Here is a 23,189-nt window from a genome sequence, read left to right on the forward strand (position 1 = left end):
CAAATTCGACTTTTTGAAATTCGACAGTTGTCAAATTCGACAGGTCTGCAATGGTAAAAATGCGGCTTTTCGACAAAAGTATATTCAATTGAAGAATGTCGATTCGACAACAGTGCTTTTCGACAGTAATTTCGTCAATTTCATTCATCCTCACTTTGCTGGCGAAATCTAATAAAAAAATTAAAAACATGTTTTTTTTGTGTTTTTTTTTATTGCTAATAGCATATCTATTTATATTAGAAGGGATTATGTACTTGGTTTGTCTATTAGGAGACACAAGTATTATTTATATATTTTTTAAAAGAATATTTTATTTCTTTTCAACTGACTAAAATAATATGGAGAGATCAGTGCATGGTTTTCATTGGGAAGGGGTGGGAATGGGTTAAAAACAAGAAAAAAAATGTATGGGGTCCCCCCTCCTAAGCATAACCAGCCTCGGGCTCTTTGAGCTGGTCCTGGTTGTAAAAATACGGGGGGGGGGGGGGGGAAATGACAGGGGATCCCCCGTATTTTCACAACCAGCACTGGGCTCTGCATCCGGTCCTGGTGCCAAAAATACGGGGGACAAAATGCGTAGGGGTCCCCTGTATTTTTAACAACAGCACCGGGCTCCACTAGTCAGAGAGATAATGCCACAGCCGGGGGACACTTTTATATCGGTCCCTGCGGCCGTGGCATTAAATCACTAACTAGTCACCCCTGGCCGGGGTACCCTGGAGGAGTGGGGACCCCTTAAATCAAGCCCCCCCCCCCCCCCCCTCCAGCCACCCAAGGGCCAGGGGTGAAGCCCGAGGCTGTCCCCCCCCATCCATGGGCTGTGATGGGAGGCTGATAGCCAAGTGACAAAATAAAGAGTATTGGTTTTTTGTAGCAGAACTACAAGTCCCAGCAAGCCTCCCCCGCAAGCTGGTACTTGGAGAACCACAAGTACCAGCATGCGGGGGGGAAACGGGCCCGCTGGTACCTGTAGTTCTACTGCAAAAAAAATAGCCAAATAAAAACAGTACATGCACACCGTGAAAGTAAAACTTTATTACATACATGCCGACACACACATACTTACCTATGTTCACACACCGACTCTGTCCACTTCTCCAAATAGAATCCACGGTGTACCTGAAAATAAAATTATACTCGCCAAAATCCAGTGTAGCATCTGTCCTGTTCTCAAAGAGCCCGAGGCTGGTTGTGCTTAGGAGGGGGGACCCCACGCAATTTTTTTCTGGGTTTTTTAAACATTTTTGAGCCGTCCATAAAGTCGAATCCAGGACGCACACTTATCCGTCAATTGGTCCGTTTTTCGACAGCGGGACTGTCGAATCCGTTTTTTATTGAATATGTCGAATTCGGGTCCTGGCGGCCGGGATTCGACTGTCGAATTGTGTCGAATTTAAAAACGGTCAAATTCCAGCCGGAATTCGACCACAATTGCATATACCCAACTGCTTTTAATAGCAGAAGACTATGAATTGCTATTAAGAGTTGTTTTACATTTCAGGCTTCAACACAGCCCTAATTAACCAAATCTTGTTGACACCAGCTGTCAAACATGGCGGAGATGCATGATGGTCTGGGGGTCCTTTGCTGGATCCCTAGCGGAGACTTGCACTGAGTGACTGGCACTCTTAACCAAAAGAATGTAAGCTCTCACGAGCAGGGTCCTCTTCCCTCATGTGCTTTCACGTCTCTTACTTAACGTATCTTCTTTGCAATACTCCCTTTGATGGCACCAAATCCCTCGGTTTTCTGTCACTCTGATACTTATTTCAGTGCTGTTTACTGACGCAGCCATGTTTATATACCCTGTACTTGTCCTATATTGTATTGAACTGTAAGTCACTGTCTTCATGTTTTGCTTATTTGTTTACTCTGTAATTGGGCGCTGCAGATCCAATGTGGTGCCATATAAATAAAGGATAATAATAATAAATATTAATAATAATAATTCATAATAATAACAGGTGTGTACACCGGTTATATCTGCAAAAGGTGGCTACTTTCATCAGTAAAAAAATGCACATTAAAATTCTGTTAAATAAAATAATTAGAGGATTTTTTTTTTTTTTTTTTTGTCTTTAATTGTTCACTTGTTCTAGGCTTTCATTTCATAGAAAGCCCCCAGGAATGGGACAGACCTACGGAAAGGATGGAGCACCGCTCTGCGTCGGGAACAAACATGGTAAGTTATACAGCAGGGATAGGCTGAAGCGATTCGGTTACATTTACCTGTTTAACTCATGCTGCATTCAGACTGCAAATGCCGGATCCTACCCGGTAAGACAAACGTGTACTTACCGGGTGGGATCCGGCATTTGCACTCCGCTGCTGGCTTTCCGACCTGGCAATATACCGGGTCGGTTGCCATAACAACGGAGCGCGCAGCAGGGGCGGGGGTGGAGGCGGCGTCGGGAGATGAGCTCATCTCCAGCGCCGCCTCTCCCTATCTTGTGAATGGGAACCGTGTCGCATCGACACGGCTCCCATTCACACCGCACCTGACCCGGTAATCAACCCGGGTAAAACCCTTCTTTTTTACCGGGTTGATTTACCGGGTCAGGCGACCCGCTAAATCGGCCAGTGCGCTTTCACATCGCACACTGACCCGGTTCGACACGGCAATATGCCGTGTCGGTACCGGGTTATTTGTGCGATGTGAAAGGGGTATTAGAGTCTCCAAACTACCTTGTATAATCAAGAGTACTTTTAGCACAAAATGGACACCAATCATTTATTCTATTTATTAAAAACTCACTGAAAATATTTTAGAGTTTAAATTAAAATGTTGACATGGAAATTAACTAAGTTTTGCATAGAACTCTTCCTACATGAGGATGTTACAAGATATCTATTCACGCAGCAAAAGCTTTCAGTTTGGGTTAGGTGTTGTTTAATTGGCTTGTTGATTTGGCTAATTAACTGCTAATTGTCTGCTCTTCTGGCATGTTAATACTTTAAGTATTTTAGGAAGCGTTTGCTAGTTAACTATAAGACATGTGGGAAAATAAGCCGGGACAGCTCTCATTTAATAAATGTTATTGATCCAAGACAGACACATATATCAGGCTTATGGTGCCCGCGTGGACACGGTGCTATCTGTGCTAGGTGCGATTTGAGCTATACTTATAAGGGGGGGGGGGTGATTAGATTGCTTAGAAACTAAGCATGGATCTCTCTATCGCCGGAACTAGATTGGCCTGCATGCAGGCCAAATTCATTCCCTTATTTAGCAATGAGTGATAAATTTCACTCTGTGTGATAAAGTTCACCAGCCAATCCGCTCTAACTGTCATTTTTCAAACCCAGCCTGTGACATGGAAGTTAGGAGCTGATTGGCTGGTGAAATTTACCACTCAGTTAAATTTATCACTCATTGATAAATAAGGGCACTAGTTAGAGCGCTCATTTCACCCCCTTCACTCAGCACACATCTCTGAATAAAATCTCCCCATCTGTACTGGCCTTATGTGTGCTATGCGATTTGTATTTTAATTGGTATGCTATTTGAACTACATGCGATTTGAACTACACCCGAATTTGACTACACTACAATATGTAATGTATGCGATGTAGTTCAGAAATACCTGCCTGCGATATTCACTACACGGGAGCGCGCATCGCATCGTTTGGGACAATACACATTCCGAGTTGTTCGCTCGCTAGCAGATTTAGCAGCATTGTACACGCTAGGCCGCCGCCCTCTGGGAGTGTATCTTAGCTTAGCAAAATAGCGAACGAAAGATTAGCAAAATTGCGAATAGAAAATTCTTAGCAGTTTCTGAGTAGCTCCAGACCTACTCACAGATTGCGATCAGCTCAGCCCGTTTTGTTCCTGGTTTGACGTCACAAACACGCCCTGCGTTCGGCCAGCCACTCCCCCGTTTCTCCAGACTCTCCCGCGTTTTTCCCTGACACGCCTGCGTTTTTCAGCACACTCCCTGAAAACGGCCAGTTTCCGCCCAGATACACCCACTTCCTGTCCATCACACTCCGATCACTTCAACGATGAAAATTCCTTGTTCGGACGTGAGTAAATCTACTAAAGTTTTGTGCTAAAATACTTTTGCCTTAATCGCTCTGTTGCGAAAATCGGCAACGAGCGAACAACTCGGAATGGCCCCCATGGTGCGATTTGAATTAGACGCGGTGCTATTTGAACTAAAAAGATCAAATAGCACGCGAGAAACGCACCGTGTGTGGGCACCATTACTCCAAAGAGAGCACAGACAAATAACACTCAAAAATAACTTCTGAAAAAACAATGTAGGGTGGATTTCACGGGTTGGGATTGATTTGCCGGCGTTCGGGAGGTCAGTAGTCAGAATACCGACCATGGCATCCCGGTGGATAGAACCCAACAGGAGAAGGTAAGTATACTTACCTTCCCACCATGTCCACCTAGCTCTCCCTTTTCCGTAGCCTAACCCTAACCCCCGCAGCGTAAACCCTAACCCTCCCCGGTGATGCCTAAACCTAACTCACCCTTCCTACAGCCTAAACCTAACGCCCCCGGGGCGCAGCCTAGCCCTAACCCTCCCCCCGCAGCCTAGGACTCTTCCCTTACATTCCAATCCCTAGAGAACTGTGCATAGGATGCGAGGGATTTTATATGTGTAATATGTAACCAACTATTCAGAGTGATTATACCAAGTAACAGTGTCCAGATACAGAAAATGTTGGTGCTCCCCAGATTCAGAAACAGATTATTTCAATGAGACAGAAAAGAAAAATCTTTGTTCACAGTCTCTCGCTGATTAAATGGAATAATATTATTATTATAATATTAAAGCGTAAATTGTATTAGTATGCAAAAAATAAAAACCTAAATGTAAATGGAAGTTATTTACAGTAAAATCAATGAATACACTAGTCTTGTGTCTTTTGTACCCAATTTATCAACAGACCCAAGAAAGGGGGGGGGGGGGTAAGAATAAAAATGAATTACAATAGTTTACAGACCCATGTCTGATGTCAGAGAAGTTGGGGCGAAAATAATTATCTTTTTGGGGTGTGGTATAGAAGATCTACAGTAATATGGATGGTTGTCATGCATTGGGTCGACATGTACCAAAGGTCGACAGATGTTAAGGTCGACAGGTACAAAAGATCAACATGACAACGGTCAATTATTTTTTTCTTTCAGTGTTTTGGATGAAATCTTGTATGTTTGGTAATATGTAACCACCACCAGTGAAAATGTATACCCACGAGGGATCGTTTCACTCGACACACTTTACTAATCCCAGTAGTAGTCCACGTGGATAGTAAATCAAGCAAACGTTGGGAGAACATAACCCCCCCCCCCCCCAAAAAAAAAAAAAAAACACAAGAAAAAACAAACAAACGATCATTGTCATGTCAACCTTTTGTAACTGTCAATTTAATGCATGTGACCTTATGGTGTCGACCGATTGACTGTCTACCTAGACACTGCAGATCCGTCATCCGGATAGTTGTAGAAAGAAGTAAGGTGACCCGGTTTGCAGTTGTCTTTCAGTACATTTGTGCTGGAGACACCTTATTACACTGTAACTTGCTTCCAGTATTCACGTGGAAATTTGGTCTAATTTATTCTTAATGGTGTACAGCTCCACAAACGCGTTAGACTGTATACTCCGGCGTTTTTTAAATATGCGTTTATAACTATTGCAAAATAATGAAGCAGGTCTGACATTGTAAATGGATGTACAGCTGAAAGAGGGATGGTCAGTCCATGGAAAGCATGGCCACCCCACTGAAGCCATGGAAAGAAAGAACCAGGCCATACAAGGGATGTAGTTGTGTTGCCGACAATCCCAGTGTCGACACTATAAAGCTGAATGTCATGATGCCTACATGGCTAAAATATTGACACCTGCAAAAGTTTGAGACAATATCAACATGAAGTGTCGGTAGTTCTAATGTCAACAACAGAAAGGTTATGGTTAGGATTGGAGCTGGGGTTGGGTTCGGGGTTAGGATTGGGGCTGGGATCGAGGTTAGGATTGAAGCTGGGGTTGGGTTTAAAATTGTCTGTCTACATTTTGCACTAGTTGAACATGTAGAGCTTTTGTCCGTGTCGACACTTTGCAAGTGTGTGAAGTGTGAATGTCAAAATTGTGAACATGTCGATATAAAGGTGTCTACAGAAGGACTGACGGACAAATCATACCAAAACCCACCATTCATAGATGGTAATGTAGCTATAGGGGTATATTCAATTAGGGTCAAAAACTGCCGTCTTTTCGACAGACGTCAGTTTTCGACTTTTTAAGGTCGAATAGTAATTCGACCTATTCAGTCCCATCAGTTTTTATTCGACAAGTCGTGGAATTTGACTTGTCGAATAGTACGTGAATCTGTGGTATAGCTGCCGATTCACGTACTTTTGAGTGAAACGGGGCCAAATTCAACAGGATTTGGCCCCGTTTCTGACCATCTCAGTCCGACATAACAAAATGTCGGACTGAGATGTGGGACCCAGAGGAGGAGGGGTGGGGGGTGGGGGTGGAGCCGCGGGACAGCTGCAGGGCATATACAGGGGACAGAAGCGCTACAGCACAGCAGCAAGATGTCTCATAGCCGCGCCGCTCACGTCAAGCGTCCACCCGGCTCCAGCAAGTGAGGTCACGCTTGCTGGAGCCGGGTGGACACTGCCATGAGGTCGGGCGGCTGTGAGACACCCTCCTGAAGCGCTACTGTAATGCTGCTGTCCTCCGTCTGCCCGCAGCTGTCCCCGCTGGTCTGCCCGCGGCTCACCCCCCCCCCCCCCCTCCTCCTCCTCCTCCTCCTCCTCCTCCTCCTCTGGGTCCCTCATCTCAATTCAACTTTTTGAGAGTCGAATTGAGATGAGATTGAATAGGGGTTGTCGCATCCATTCTGACAAATGCATGTCGGAATGTATCCGACCCTAATTGAATATACCCCTTAATGAAAGAAAAAAAAGTCAGACAGTAAAGCTGACCTGTATTAAAATTATAGTGCAGGATAGCACAGGGTGACTAGCTGGTTATGCCTACAGCTACAGATGTGTCCTCATACAACTAGCCTTGATACACCATGAGACACGAGACGCCTGGCAGAAGTAAGCTGCGAGGTCCCGGCCAACTCTGCTCAGCACTGGGCATCTTTTATCAAGTCTTTTTTTACCTGTAAATGTGCCTTAGTCCCAACCAGGAGACTGTGCCGATTAATTTGATATGCAATACTTGCATCTCTGTGGGCGACTTGGCCTGTGTATGACGCACAATGGAACGTGTTGTGAAAAATAGCCAAGGATGCTGCATTATAGCACTTCTTATGCCGATTCAGACTCAGTCGCACAGATATACAAGTATTGCACATCAAAATAATCAGCATAGTCTCCTTGTGCATCCTAGTCGCATTGCATTGCCATTTTCTGGTAAAAAGAAGCCCGGCGGTACTTTGCACACCAAGAGGGTCCTGTTGGTGCGACTACAGCAATACTGTATGGAGGACACATCAGTACCTTTGTAGTACAGATTCTCCTCACATAATGACCTAGTCCCGTTCCTACGACAAGGTCGTTAAACAAATTGGTCGTTAGGCGAGGCGGCGCATACTTAATACATGTAATCATTTTTATTTATCCTGAATAAAGGTCTGAAAGAAACTCCAACTTAATAACTTTGTTTTACTTTGCATAACTCTTACATACTGTACAGTGATACAGAACAGAAAAATACAATCAGTGCAAATTATAAGTGATGTACCAGCTGGTCGGAGAGCTGGTCGTAAGTTCAATTGGACACTAAACAGGTAGTTTGTTAAGCAAGGAGCATCTGTACTCACTTTGTGATTACATTACATATGGTTTGCCATCATTGGAACCCCCCACTTTCAGCTATCGTATTATACAGGAATATACCAGTGATAAAATTGAATCAAACCAAATTGTATTAAAATAAAAAAATTAAAAAAAATAAGTTGAGTAGAATCATGACAGCCATGGTGGCAGCGGCGCTCGTGGCAGCTAAAGCAAAAGGCAACCTGCCAAATCAGTGGGAGTTGGTGAATTGGAGGAGGCATGAAGTATTGGGGTGAGGTGAAGAGGGGCATACAAATCATGTGGGCACATCAGTCGGTATACATAGAATATACACTTTAAAGAAGTGGAGACTTACCTTGCGTGTAGGACTCAATCCTTCGGATAAGCTCATAAGATTTGGAGCGATCCAATAGTGTTCGAATGGCAGGCAAGGGGTCCAAAATGATTGTCTCTGGATGAGCTTCGATATATTCCTAATAATGACAAAAAGAGGCTCTCAGATTGTGAGCCTTTGCGGCGAGTCCTCGCTACCTGCTATCTTTGTATGTTTACCCAGAACATAGAACACAGACAGGTTGGACCAAAATACAGGTTTAAACGACAACTCCCACTGTGGTTGGGCTGGTGACCCTCGGATGGAATAGCGCCAACCTTTACTCCATGCAGCAATGTTCAGAGAACTTCGGTAAAGTGCTAAATTGGGTCATTGCTAATTTTGCACCTACAGAAGATCCAAATCTAGTAAATAGGGTTTAAAAGTTTCTTTGCAGTAAAATGTATCTTAGAGAACACATTTATTCTTGTCAAAGGTGTCCCTTTAAATACTGACATCAGAATAATTTAGAGTGCCTGAAAAGCAGAGCCACATTAAAAGGCGGCTTCCTTTCATCTTACAAGGAGGGGTCGCGAGTCCAGCATGTCAGCAGGTGATCCGTTTAGAGCCTGCTATAATACATTAAATATTAATCCAAGAAATATAGGTCAGGGACACCAGACGCAGCTGATCCGAAGTACAAGGACAGAGCGTGTGCGATGTGACCTCTGGCCACACAGATCACTGAGCCTCCTCTGAACACTAGGTATATAGAGCTACTGACAACACGAGACGGTTTTATGATGTTTATACATAAACGTGTTGTAGTTTTCCATTTCATATACATCAGATGGAGATTAGGCTGTCAAACACATTCCACAACTATGGAGACGTTTTTATTAACACTTTTATTTCTCAATACAATTTCAATAAAAGGTTTTCTAGGTTGCATGTTACTTTGAGGTTGGATGCTAGATTGAGACTATAGAGCACAGGTTTTCAACCTGCGGCCCTCCAGCTACTGTGGAACTACAGATCCCAACATGCCCTGCCTCAGGTTTAGCATGCCTTTATAGCAAAACTGTGGCAGGGCATGCTGGGATGTGTAGTTCCACAGCAGATGGAGGGCCACAGGTTGAAGACCCATGCTATTGAGACTATAGTGCATAAGCATGATCACAAAATCTTGTACCATGGTGCGCCTATGGTGGGAAGAACAATACAGTCTGCTCTATCTGTAACATGCCGTGGACAGAGTTGACACCTTAAAATCGGTCATAACGCAACATGTAGTAGGATTATCTAATCAGTCACCTCTGACGAAACTGCATCTTTGTTTATGGAGTCAATGATAACAGAAAAAAGTGCAGCCAATAACTCAAATAACCCCAATGAATGTCAACATCGAAACGAAAGGAGAATCGTTTCACGGCACACCGCTTCTGTATATTACCTGTACATGACCTTGACTGCAGAACATTAATAGAGACACCCAGATTCCTCTAGCTTTAAGCAGTATATCTGACATTACTAAAATATGGTTCATCATAGACTCCAGAATTTTGGGCAGTCTACATGGATGACAGAAACGGCATAAACCCCCCCCCCCCCCCCCCCCCCTTCCCCAGCATCTTAGTGAAATAGGTGAGGCCAGGGGTATGAGGACGCGATTCACAGCAAATTGTATCATCATGATCACTCCCCCACGCTGCGCAATGCTGCAACTTGTGAGATTGCGCCACAGGTGGTGGGGCCACTGAGACAATTAGTCTGTCCCGCCTCTCCCGCCGCAAAGAAGCTACATGAGCAATTAAAAGTACTTAATATGTGAAAGGATAAGGTAAACACTGGTTTAGCTCAAAAATATTTCCTTCACGGTCTGCAAGTGACGTATTTAAATCAATGTGACCTACAGTCGATTAATTTTAAGCAAAGGGGCCATTCGAATAGCCACAATGTTCCACAGTAGCTTCACGCGTAAAGGCAATTTACGGTAAGGAAAGAATTGGAGGCGCAAGCAACGATAACAGAAGCTCATTAACCAAACATCACAAGGAAACAAAATCCGCAAGGCTACTACAGAACTTTGCAGATGCTTGCTGTCCCTATTCTTAAAATGTACCTTTTTAGCATAGAGACCACTGTGCAAATTTTTTTTGATGTACGATTTGACTTAGGTGGTCCACCTCCACACCCAAAAAATTGTCATAACAAAGAAAGGGAACAGCATGAAGCCTCATGGGCCTATCGTGGCTGTACCCATCCAAATCACAAATCATTAATCAAATCATTATGTAAATTTATAGAAATAAATAGAAATCTTTAATCTTCAGGGGCATGGTGGGCCACATAAATATCATCTCAGATTCTTCAAAATTTGTATGCAATATATCCTTAACAATTCTAAAAAAAATGTAGCATGGGGACAAATCATTTTTCTTTACTTTTAAAAATTCATGGGGCGTTTGATGCAATATATATATATATATATATATATATATATATATATATACACATACATACATACATACATACATACAAACAAAGAACCCAGCACTCACCAAAGTAAACTCACTTATCCTCAACAATTCAATAAATAAATGATGGGGGTTTAGTTGGTGGATTGGCCAATGCACGGAAGCCTGCATACCGATTTTCAAGGTACCCCACCTTCATGCAGGTCCTACACTATCACAGAGTCTTAAAACCTGACCACTTCACTGCTGTTACACATATCATCTGCCTGCTAGATTTAATGTGTACCTGCCACAGACTTTATGGCTTTTAAAGGCACACTAGTCACCTATTGCACTGGCTCAAAGATGATTGATAAAGAACAGCTGAGACAGGTTCAGGATAATAAAGTCCACACAGGGGTGCATGAGAAAGCTAGTGGCCACGGTTAATAAGAGCTAACCATAGATTAACCCCATCGTATACACACAGAGAAAAAAACACAGCACTCACCACACCAGAAGCGGGGCACAGCTATGCACTTACCACTCACAGGGTGGGGTGCATGTAACACAGCACTCTCCACCACAAAAGCGGGGTACACAGCTGTACTTACCACTCACAGGGCGGGGTGCATGTAGCCCATGACCACATCGCTCTAATAAATACAAACAAAGAACCCAGCACTCACCAAAGTAAACTCACTTATCCTCAACAATTCAATAAATAAATGATGGGGGTTTAGTTGGTGGATTGGCCAATGCACGGAAGCCTGCATACCGATTTTCAAGGTACCCCACCTTCATGCAGGTCCTACACTATCACAGAGTCTTAAAACCTGACCACTTCACTGCTGTTACACATATCATCTGCCTGCTAGATTTAATGTGTACCTGCCACAGACTTTATGGCTTTTAAAGGCACACTAGTCACCTATTGCACTGGCTCAAAGATGATTGATAAAGAACAGCTGAGACAGGTTCAGGATAATAAAGTCCACACAGGGGTGCATGAGAAAGCTAGTGGCCACGGTTAATAAGAGCTAACCATAGATTAACCCCATCGTATACACACAGAGAAAAAAACACAGCACTCACCACACCAGAAGCGGGGCACAGCTATGCACTTACCACTCACAGGGTGGGGTGCATGTAACACAGCACTCTCCACCACAAAAGCGGGGTACAACAGCTGTACTTACCACTCACAGGGCGGGGTGCATGTAGCCCATGACCACATCGCTCTAATAAATACAAACAAAGAACCCAGCACTCACCAAAGTAAACTCACTTATCCTCAACAATTCAATAAATAAATGATGGGGGTTTAGTTGGTGGATTGGCCAATGCACGGAAGCCTGCATACCGATTTTCAAGGTACCCCACCTTCATGCAGGTCCTACACTATCACAGAGTCTTAAAACCTGACCACTTCACTGCTGTTACACATATCATCTGCCTGCTAGATTTAATGTGTACCTGCCACAGACTTTATGGCTTTTAAAGGCACACTAGTCACCTATTGCACTGGCTCAAAGATGATTGATAAAGAACAGCTGAGACAGGTTCAGGATAATAAAGTCCACACAGGGGTGCATGAGAAAGCTAGTGGCCACGGTTAATAAGAGCTAACCATAGATTAACCCCATCGTATACACACAGAGAAAAAAACACAGCACTCACCACACCAGAAGCGGGGCACAGCTATGCACTTACCACTCACAGGGTGGGGTGCATGTAACACAGCACTCTCCACCACAAAAGCGGGGTACACAGCTGTACTTACCACTCACAGGGCGGGGTGCATGTAGCCCATGACCACATCGCTCTAATAAATACAAACAAAGAACCCAGCACTCACCAAAGTAAACTCACTTATCCTCAACAATTCAATAAATAAATGATGGGGGTTTAGTTGGTGGATTGGCCAATGCACGGAAGCCTGCATACCGATTTTCAAGGTACCCCACCTTCATGCAGGTCCTACACTATCACAGAGTCTTAAAACCTGACCACTTCACTGCTGTTACACATATCATCTGCCTGCTAGATTTAATGTGTACCTGCCACAGACTTTATGGCTTTTAAAGGCACACTAGTCACCTATTGCACTGGCTCAAAGATGATTGATAAAGAACAGCTGAGACAGGTTCAGGATAATAAAGTCCACACAGGGGTGCATGAGAAAGCTAGTGGCCACGGTTAATAAGAGCTAACCATAGATTAACCCCATCGTATACACACAGAGAAAAAAACACAGCACTCACCACACCAGAAGCGGGGCACAGCTATGCACTTACCACTCACAGGGTGGGGTGCATGTAACACAGCACTCTCCACCACAAAAGCGGGGTACACAGCTGTACTTACCACTCACAGGGCGGGGTGCATGTAGCCCATGACCACATCGCTCTAATAAATACAAACAAAGAACCCAGCACTCACCAAAGTAAACTCACTTATCCTCAACAATTCAATAAATAAATGATGGGGGTTTAGTTGGTGGATTGGCCAATGCACGGAAGCCTGCATACCGATTTTCAAGGTACCCCACCTTCATGCAGGTCCTACACTATCACAGAGTCTTAAAACCTGACCACTTCACTGCTGTTACACATATCATCTGCCTGCTAGATTTAATGTGTACCTGCCACAGACTTTATGGCTTTTAAAGGCACACTAGTCACCTATTGCACTGGCTCAAAGATGATTGATAAAGAACAGCTGAGACAGGTTCAGGATAATAAAGTCCACACAGGGGTGCATGAGAAAGCTAGTGGCCACGGTTAATAAGAGCTAACCATAGATTAACCCCATCGTATACACACAGAGAAAAAAACACAGCACTCACCACACCAGAAGCGGGGCACAGCTATGCACTTACCACTCACAGGGTGGGGTGCATGTAACACAGCACTCTCCACCACAAAAGCGGGGTACAACAGCTGTACTTACCACTCACAGGGCGGGGTGCATGTAGCCCATGACCACATCGCTCTAATAAATACAAACAAAGAACCCAGCACTCACCAAAGTAAACTCACTTATCCTCAACAATTCAATAAATAAATGATGGGGGTTTAGTTGGTGGATTGGCCAATGCACGGAAGCCTGCATACCGATTTTCAAGGTACCCCACCTTCATGCAGGTCCTACACTGTGTATACGATGGGGTTAATCTATGGTTAGCTCTTATTAACCGTGGCCACTAGCTTTCTCATGCACCCCTGTGTGGACTTTATTATCCTGAACCTGTCTCAGCTGTTCCTTAACAATCATCTTTGAGCCAGTGCAATAGGTGACTAGTGTGCCTTTAAAAGCCATAAAGTCTGTGGCAGGTACACATTAAATCTAGCAGGCAGATGATATGTGTAACAGCAGTGAAGTGGTCAGGTTTTAAGACTCTGTGATAGTGTAGGACCTGCATGAAGGTGGGGTACCTTGAAAATCGGTATGCAGGCTTCCGTGCATTGGCCAATCCACCAACTAAACCCCCATCATTTATTTATTGAATTGTTGAGGATAAGTGAGTTTACTTTGGTGAGTGCTGGGTTCTTTGTTTGTATTTATTAGAGCGATGTGGTCATGGGCTACATGCACCCCGCCCTGTGAGTGGTAAGTACAGCTGTGTACCCCGCTTTTGTGGTGGAGAGTGCTGTGTTACATGCACCCCACCCTGTGAGTGGTAAGTGCATAGCTGTGCCCCGCTTCTGGTGTGGTGAGTGCTGTGGTTTTTTCTCTGTGTGTATATATATATATATATATATATACCAAAAGATAAAGTACCCTTTTTTTGCGCTAATATACAATAAAGCTCGTACCACTGAGAAATGCCTCCTGTCAGACAAGGCACAGAATTGGGAATAGAAAAAAGAGATTCTCATGGGAGCTAGACCACCTCAGATGTCACAAACAGATGTGTTTATTTTTAAAATTTAACAGCAAAAACTGTAACCATATAAAAAAACATCAGTAAAACATACACATGGCTTTGTACTATAAATGAACAATACAGACTGATAGTTATCTTGATGAATTTTGTATTGGTGATATCCACAATTGAATCCAATATCAATTCTTCCAATAAAGCGTTCAGATGTATGTTCAATTCACAAATGCGTGAATGCCCAACGCGTTTCGTCCATACAGGACTTCATCAGGGGTTGTAATCAATAAGGTCAAAGTTTGTAAGATTCAATATCCCATCCAGCTTTTGCCGTGGGTGTGTGCAATATTCTCAAAGATAGAAGATATTCCAATATTCGTGTCTATCATATAAAATTCACCAATGTATATAAAAAGAAGAAAAATTGCTGTGACAGTGACCTTTTGGGTGTAAATTGACAAATCCAATTCTGAATGAGTATACTATAGTAGACTCAAACTGAGTCAATATCCCTAGTGCTCTCTCAGGATTCTCATTCACAGCTATAACCAGTTATAGCTGTGAATGAGAATTCTGAGAGAGCACTAGGGATATTGACTCAGTTTGAGTCTACTATAGTATACTCATTCAGAATTGGATTTGTCAATTTACACCCAAAAGGTCACTGTCACAGCAATTTTTCTTCTTTTTATATACATTGGTGAATTTTATATGATAGACACGAATATTGGAATATCTTCTATCTTTGAGAATATTGCACACACCCACGGCAAAAGCTGGATGGGATATTGAATCTTACAAACTTTGACCTTATTGATTACGACCCCTGATGAAGTCCTGTATGGACGAAACGCGTTGGGCATTCACGCATTTGTGAATTGAACATACATCTGAACGCTTTATTGGAAGAATTGATATTGGATTCAATTGTGGATATCACCAATACAAAATTCATCAAGATAACTATCAGTCTGTATTGTTCATTTATAGTACAAAGCCATGTGTATGTTTTACTGATGTTTTTTTATATGGTTACAGTTTTTGCTGTTAAATTTTAAAAATAAACACATCTGTTTGTGACATCTGAGGTGGTCTAGCTCCCATGAGAATCTCTTTTTTCTATATATATATATATATATATATATATATATATATATATATATATATATATATATATATACATACACACACACACACACACACATAAATATATATATATATATATATATATATATATACACATACATATATATCTATCTTACACCAGCAAGACACTCACGAGATTTAATATTTGCACCATCCATAAATTTAGCAATAAACTGTTTAGCGTACATCTTGTCTACTGATGATAGAGGCAGCCATTTTGTGGACTAAACAACTATTTACAAGAATGCAGCCAACTTCATCAGAAACTACTAATTCCTGGAGCATGAATACAAGCGAATAGCTATTTTACCAGTAATGACCTATTCCTACATGCGCTGACTGACTGCTTTATTGTGTGGTGAGTGTAATGCTTAGGAGCGGGAAATGGGTGCACCCAGCCAGTGGCATGGGCACAAGATGGAGTCTGTTCTACGTTTATTGTATTGCACACTAGTGGTTTTCATAGTGCTCAAAAGCACCAGTGTGGTTCTCACACACTGAAGAGAACAGGGACGTCACGTGGGAGAAATGACGCGCTGAAGACGCTGCAAGCAGCATTCTCGGAGCAGAGTTTACACCGCGTGATAGGGGTGCGGCATTCCTCCACCATGCCAGCTTTAGGGAAGAGGAAGAGCTTATGCATGCCGGTGCAGGAAATTCACTAGCATTCTGAGTGCTCATCTCATACCACTCCCAAGCAGACCTCGGTGAGACTGCAGCCACACAGATAAGTGTGCAAGCTTGGAGGTACTTTGATCTACGAGCCCTTCCCCAGCAGGCCTCTTCCTGTTCGCATCAGCCAAGTGACAACGCACTGAAAAGTTTATGGAAGAGGTCCGCGATTGAGTACAATAACAAAAATAGATAAGAAACATATGGTTAATAAGAGGCTATAAAACGGCCAAGGTCTACCTTCCAAAATTTATTTGAACCCTGTGATTACTTGCTGACAGGTTCACCAAAAAAAAAAAAAAAACAGCCTCAAAAACAGATCTGTACGGTACTGCTGCAACGGAGGATCTCTGGAGCCAAGAACTGAGGTTTCCATTGAAATATTTTGTGAGTAAATCATCTGGCGCTCGGATTTCATTTAATGGAAAGAACGCCACTGCAAGTTTGGGAAATAAATGAACTCTGTGAAGCTCATCTTTGTTTTGTTCTGCAGATGATTTTGTAGCTCCCAGAAACTTTCTATACAGAGCGTGTGTACAATTTACAGCTGCACACTAATTCTGTTCTATTCCAAGTAGTGATCCACTGAAGGGTCGTGGGATGAGTAAGATTACATTTTACTAACCAGAACAGGAGCAAAGAGCCTAGGTACTGACAAGTAATGCTGCTGGAGAATAATTAAGTGCAGATCTTTCCTGGCTTCAATAAGATGAACCCACTGCTGGCAAAAGTACTGATTAAATTGCACCTTACCAAATCAATATAATAAGGGAGGAATTCAATTAGGTGAGAGTTTACAAAAGGCGTTAAACGAGCTCGCTTTCCCAAAAAAATATAAAACATTGCACACTTCACGTACGGTGACACTTTTTAGTGGTGCACTCCACTTTGTCCAAAAAGCAAATTGGGAAAATAGCAAGAAAAAGCGGGAAGACCTTCCTAGACCCCTAAGAAGTGACAAAATCATTAGCAAAATCATACAGAAGACTGTAATACCCATTGCACACTGCCAAAAATAACCCGGGTTATTGCACGTGAACGCGCAGTAACCCGGGTTTTTATGCAGTGTGAAAGGGGCCAGGGGGAAATATCCCAGATCGAGCAACCCGGCATTTCAACCAGTGCTTATAGTAGGGTTAAACCAGTGCTTATAGTAGGGTTAAACACGGGATGGATCCTGGTTGCTGTGAGGTGTGAAGGGGTTGCCGGGTTGATGCGACCTGTTATCCGTTCACACAATAGGAACAGGCCTCTCTTGGAGATCATTTGATCTCCAAGCGCCGACACCACACTTGACGCGGTGACGTCTCCGACACGGCAATATGCAATATTTCCGGGTGTGACCCGCTTAATGCAAAGTGAAAGCGGTGTTAGTGAGCATAAGGAAAGTACTGTACCTTTTAAAAGATGTCAAATGGCTAAATTGTGCTTTTAAGAAAAAAAAAGAAAAAAAGTAAAAAAAAAAAAAACTTACGAATTTCATTTAATTACCAAAGAATTTACAGAAAAGACCCTTGCAACGCCTCCAGAACCACCGACAGGTCCCAAGGAGCCACAGGCGGGACAAAAGGAGGTTGAATCAGCAACACACCCTGAGTGAACATATGCACATAAGGTAAGGTCGCAATTTTTCTCTGGAACCAAACCGACAAGGCAGAAATATGAACCTTGATGGAGGCCACACGAAGGTCCAAGTCCAGGCCCTGTTGTAGAAAAGCCAAAAGTTTGGCCGTACTAAACTTGTAAGCGTAATAATTGTTAGATGCGCACCAAGCAAAGTAAGAATTCCATACCTTATGGTAAATCCGAGCAGAAGTCGGTTTCCGGGCCTTCAACATGGTTTGAATGACCGCCTCAGAAAATCCTTTGGCCCTCAAGACGGAAGCTTCAAGAGTCACGCTGTCAAAGCCAATAGGGCTAAATCCTGATATACACAGGGACCCTGAACAAGGAGATCTGGGCGCTGTGGAAGTAGAAGGGGATGCTCTATCGAGAGACCCTGAAGGCCTGAGAACCAATGGCGTTTGGGCCGCGCGGGAGCGATCAGAAGTAAGATACCTCCTTCTAGCTTGAACTTCCTTATTACTCTGGCCAGGAGTGACACCGGAGGGAACACGTATGGCAGCTGAAAGTTCCATGGAATTGCCAGTGCGTCCAAGAACGCTGCTTGAGGATCCCTTGACATTGCTCCGAAGACCGGAACCTTGTGATTGTGTCGAGATGCTATCATTTCCACATCTGGAAGGCCCCACCTGTCCACGAGGAGTTGAAACACTTCTGGATGGAGGCTCCACTCTCCGGCGTGTACGTCCTGACGACTGAGAAAATAGGATTTTGGTACTTACCAGGTAAATCCTTTTCTTTGAATCCATAGGGGGCACTGGAGTACTCTTGGGATATGGACGGCTTCCACAGGAAGTAGGCACTGAATAAATTAATTTTGAAACTACACCTCCCCTCCATATTCCTGAGTACCTCAGTGTTTTTTACTGAGCCGAACAGGAGCGATAGAGAGGTTGACAATGTAGAATTACATATAACATAACGGACAACAATAAAGTTGACACAACATTACTGACAACTAAACAGTTGACACCATAACTTGTTAATCTAAACCAGTCGGTGAAAATGTGTTACCATAAGATCTACTGAACCTACCCCAAACCAGGTAAACTGCTCTGGGTGGGCGTCCAGTGCCCCCTATGGATTCAAAGAAAAGGATTTACCTGGTAAGTACCAAAATCCTATTTTCTTTTTCATCCACTAGGGGTCACTGGAGTACTCTTGGGACGTACCAAAGTTTCCCCCGTGGGCGGGAGAGCTGTTTGGCACCTGTAACACTAGGCGGCCAAAGCTAGATGCTGATGCCGCCAACGTATCAAACTTGTAGAGGCGCACAAACGTGTGCACCGAAGACCATGTAGCCGCCCGGCGAAGCTGTGTCGTAGAAGCTCCACGACTCGCTGCCCATGATGTTCCCACAGCCCGTGTGGAATGAGCTGTTACTGATGTAGGCGGCTGTAACCTAGCATGAAGGTAAGCCTGACGTATGGTCAGTTTAATCCAACTGGATAAGGTCTGCCTAGAAGCTGGCCAACTCATCTTGGCAGCATCATAGAGAGCAAACAACGTATCCGTCTTACGAACGGTCGACGTTCGGGATACATAAATGCGTAACGCGCGTACCACATCCAACCTACCAGAGTCTCCTGTAACACAGGAACTACTATTGGTTGATTGATGTGAAAAGATGACACTACCTTTGGTAGAAAAGCGGAATTCGTCCGGAGTTCCGCTCTGTCATCATGAAACACTAAATACGGTGGCTTGCACGACAAAGCACCCAAATCTGAAACACGCCTTGCTGACGCTAAGGCTAAAAGAAAAATTGTTTTCCCAATTGAGAAATGTAATATCCACTTGTTGTAAGGGTTCATAATAAAAAGACTGTAAGAAATCTAAAAACCAGATTCAAGTCTTATGGCGCAGTAGGTGGAGTGAATGGAGGCTGAACTCTGAGGACACCCTGCATAAAAGGTGTGAACCGATGGCAATAGGGCCAATCTACTATGAAAATAAATGGACAACGCCGATATCTGCACTTTAAGTGTGGATAAACTCAGACCTCTATCTAACCCCATCTGTAGAAATAACAAAAGACGGGATAACTTAAAAGATGATGTCGGAAACTTCCGAGCTTCACACCAACCTACATAGGCACGCCAAATTCTGTAATAATGAGCTGCCGTAACCGGCTTCCTAGCTCGTAACATGGTTGGTATAACCGATTCTGGAATGCCTTCTCTTCTTAAGAGGGCTGTCTCAACAGCCACCCCGTCAAACGCGGCCGCGCTAAATCGGGGTAAAGGAACAGACCCTGCTGTTACAGGTCAGAACGTAGTGGGAGCGGCCAAAGACCGACTGCGAGTAAACCGCGGAGATCCGAGAACCAAGCTCTCCGAGGCCAAAGAAGCGCCACTAGTATAACTGTGACGGACTCTCCTTTGATCCGTTTTAGCCACAGAGGGAGCAGTGGAAACGGTGGAAACAGATACACGAGACTGTATGGCCACGTGATTGTGAGAGCATCCACCGCCACTGCCTTTGGATCTCTCGTTCTGGACACAACCTGGGGCGTTTGATGATTGTGGCGAAATGCCATCAGGTCCACCTGCGGGTAACTCCATTTCTGGACCAGCATGTGAAATACTTCTGGATTTAATGCCCATTCTCGTGGATGAAAATTCAGACGGCTGAGATAATCCGCCTCCCAGTTGTCCACTCCCGGAATGACTACTGCCGACAATATCATTTGGTGATACTCGGCCCAATAGAGGATTCAAGCTACTTCCCGCATTGCCATACGGCTTTTCGTTCCTTCTTGTTTGTTGATGTATGCGACCGCCGTCGCATTGTCTGACTGCACCTGAACAGCCTGAGCCTGCAGCCTGTGCACTGCTTGTCGTAGCGCACTGTAAATTGCCCGGAGTTCCAGGACATTTATAGACAGCAATCTTTCGTGAACCGCCCAGAGACCCTGGAGCTGATAATTTTGAACTACAGCTCCCCAACCTCTGAGACTCGCGTCTGCCGTGAGAATTATCCAATTCCAGGCACCGAACAGTTTCCCTGCGGTTAGATTCTGTACTTTGAGCCACCAGAGTAGAGACACTCTGGCCCTTGGAGACAACCTCACCCTGCGGTAAATCTGCAGATGCGAGCCCGACCACTGTGCGAGCACATCCAATTGAAAAGGACGTGAGTGAAGTCCTCCGAACTGAAGCGCTTCGAAAGCCGCCACTATTGTGTCTAATAGGCGAATGCACAAATGAACCGAGACTGTGCGTGGCTTGAGCACTAATTGTACCAGATGACGAATGACCTGTACTTTCTGTTCGGGTAGGTAAATTCTTTGATTTACCGTATCGAGAATCATGCCTAGGAATTTAAGTCGTTGAGACGGAATCATTCAGGAATTCGCGTAGACAATGGTAGGAAATCAGATTCCCCCCCCCACTTGGTCTGCAATCTATCTCGTTTGGAATCCGACTCCGCCTGTTAGGAACGTAGCCAAAGTGGACGTTATGCGCCACTAGCGAAGCTGAAAACGCAAAAACCAACTGCCAACGTCCAAAGAAGCTGTAGGTAGCAAGAAGTGTAAGGTGGTCTTTATTTAGGGCAAACCTGAACTGGAGTGCCCTGCCCCTACAGCCTTGTTACATCAAAACCCTTACCAAAGCAGGGCGAAGCAACAGCCCTACTGCTGTGTACGGTACACTCCGATAGGTAGTAAAACACCCAATAATTGTAATTGTCTCTCATTGGAAATCGTTCAGCCTTCGCTGAGAACCTGACGTACTGGCCTGGTGCTATGAGGGCTGGCGGTAAATCAACCGCAACAATCTAACTGAAACAGTAAAAAAAAAATTTTTATTTCCCCCCCCCTCAGGCAGTACATGCCCTTGCATTCCCCCAAAAGAGGACCGGTAAGGGTCTGTCTGTGCAGTTTTTACGCAGAGTACTAACCACTATACGATCACGACAACTTAAACGAGCCAGGTAGGAGACGAACCTACAATCTTGTTATCTGTAGTCAGATGCGTTATACATTGCGCCACTGGCCCAGATTCGTATTTGTCCGACACACTGTGTGACCGACTTTGCAGCTAAGCTGCTTGTTTGACTATGCATTAGACTTAGTGATCATGAACTCCAACCAGTAAGTACACCACGGAAGTAACGTGTGTATTAACCTGCATTACCGTGCATGTGGTTACCAGCAATAGTGAATCTTCCTGTAGAGTCATGCTGTACAAAAACAATTAATAAATTAAACTCCTAACAACACCCCGCTCCTCCAGATGCTAAGTGTTGTAGAGCAGCAACCTCCGGGAAAGAACCAGGAAGTAACGTTAAAAGAAAATGGTGTCCTACCATGTTTTTTTTTTTTTTTTGTTAAACCAGGATCTGAACCAGTGTCCATGCAATCACAATGTTCACTGTGGCCGGAAAGCCTAACCACTTAGCTACAGAGCCACCTGTAAAAACAATAAGCAAAGCTGCTGCAGATGAGGCCTGAACTCACCATGTTTGCCGTGCTCAACAGATACTGTTTAATAAGCACTGTGTGCTGACCAATTAGTCTTGCTTACTGCAAAACAGATTTTTAATGTCAGCATATTATATATATATATATATATATATATATATCTACACATACATACAACAATGTATATTCACACATACTCAGACCTTAATAAATATATATATATTCCATATATGCATACATACACATATATACATATATATTATATACCCATACACAAATATCCAGATATATCCTGATACAGAGGTATAATACATTTTTTAGAAGTCTGAAACTAAATGTGACCTCACACAGGCTTAAAACCTGAGATGACTGCTGCTTAACCACAGCTTAGTTAATGGGCCCTATCTAGTGGCCGGCGCCGGGAGCGCGCTCTTGGGAGCAGCCTCTGGAGAGCTATCCTGACTGTTAAACCTATGGTAGGTTTATATTGATAGTGTAAGCCCCAACTGAGCTATTTTTAACAGTTTGAACTAGCATGTATTAGTATGCAATCTAGTTGGATCACCAGTTTCCCCCAGATGGCAAAACACTATGCAACATTGCTTAGCTTCCAAGCTCAGATGAGTTTGGGCGTATCCAGAGTGGTGTGGCTGTAGATTAAAAATACCTACAGCACCTTGTACTCCCAGGTGGCTAATCAGGCCCAACACTGCTTAGCTTCCAAAATCAGATGAGATTGGGCGTATCCAGTGTGGTGTGGCCACGTGAATTAAGCCAAAGCTGCTGCAGGTGAGACCTGAACTCATAATGCTTTGCAGTGCTCCACAGATACTGTTTTATAATCACCATGTGCTGACCAATTGATATAACATATCTTACTTTACAACAGTGAACAAAGCCAG

The 23,189-nt window shown here is 43.8% G+C and overlaps 1 protein-coding gene across 4 annotated transcripts in view; it reads right to left on the reverse strand.

The window, feature by feature from the left end:
- ITPK1 (inositol-tetrakisphosphate 1-kinase) overlaps positions 1 to 23,189 on the reverse strand; it is a 263,064-nt gene that overhangs the window by 99,363 nt on the left and 140,512 nt on the right. For all 4 annotated transcript variants that reach the window (XM_063947570.1, XM_063947571.1, XM_063947572.1 and 1 more), the window contains exon 5: positions 8,124 to 8,241. In XM_063947570.1, the coding sequence (XP_063803640.1) occupies positions 8,124 to 8,241 (118 nt within the window). The remainder of the gene's footprint in view (positions 1 to 8,123; positions 8,242 to 23,189) is intronic.

The sequence above is a fragment of the Pseudophryne corroboree genome, chromosome 12 (assembly GCF_028390025.1).
Source record: "Pseudophryne corroboree isolate aPseCor3 chromosome 12, aPseCor3.hap2, whole genome shotgun sequence".
In the NCBI taxonomy this organism is placed as follows: domain Eukaryota; kingdom Metazoa; phylum Chordata; class Amphibia; order Anura; family Myobatrachidae; genus Pseudophryne; species Pseudophryne corroboree.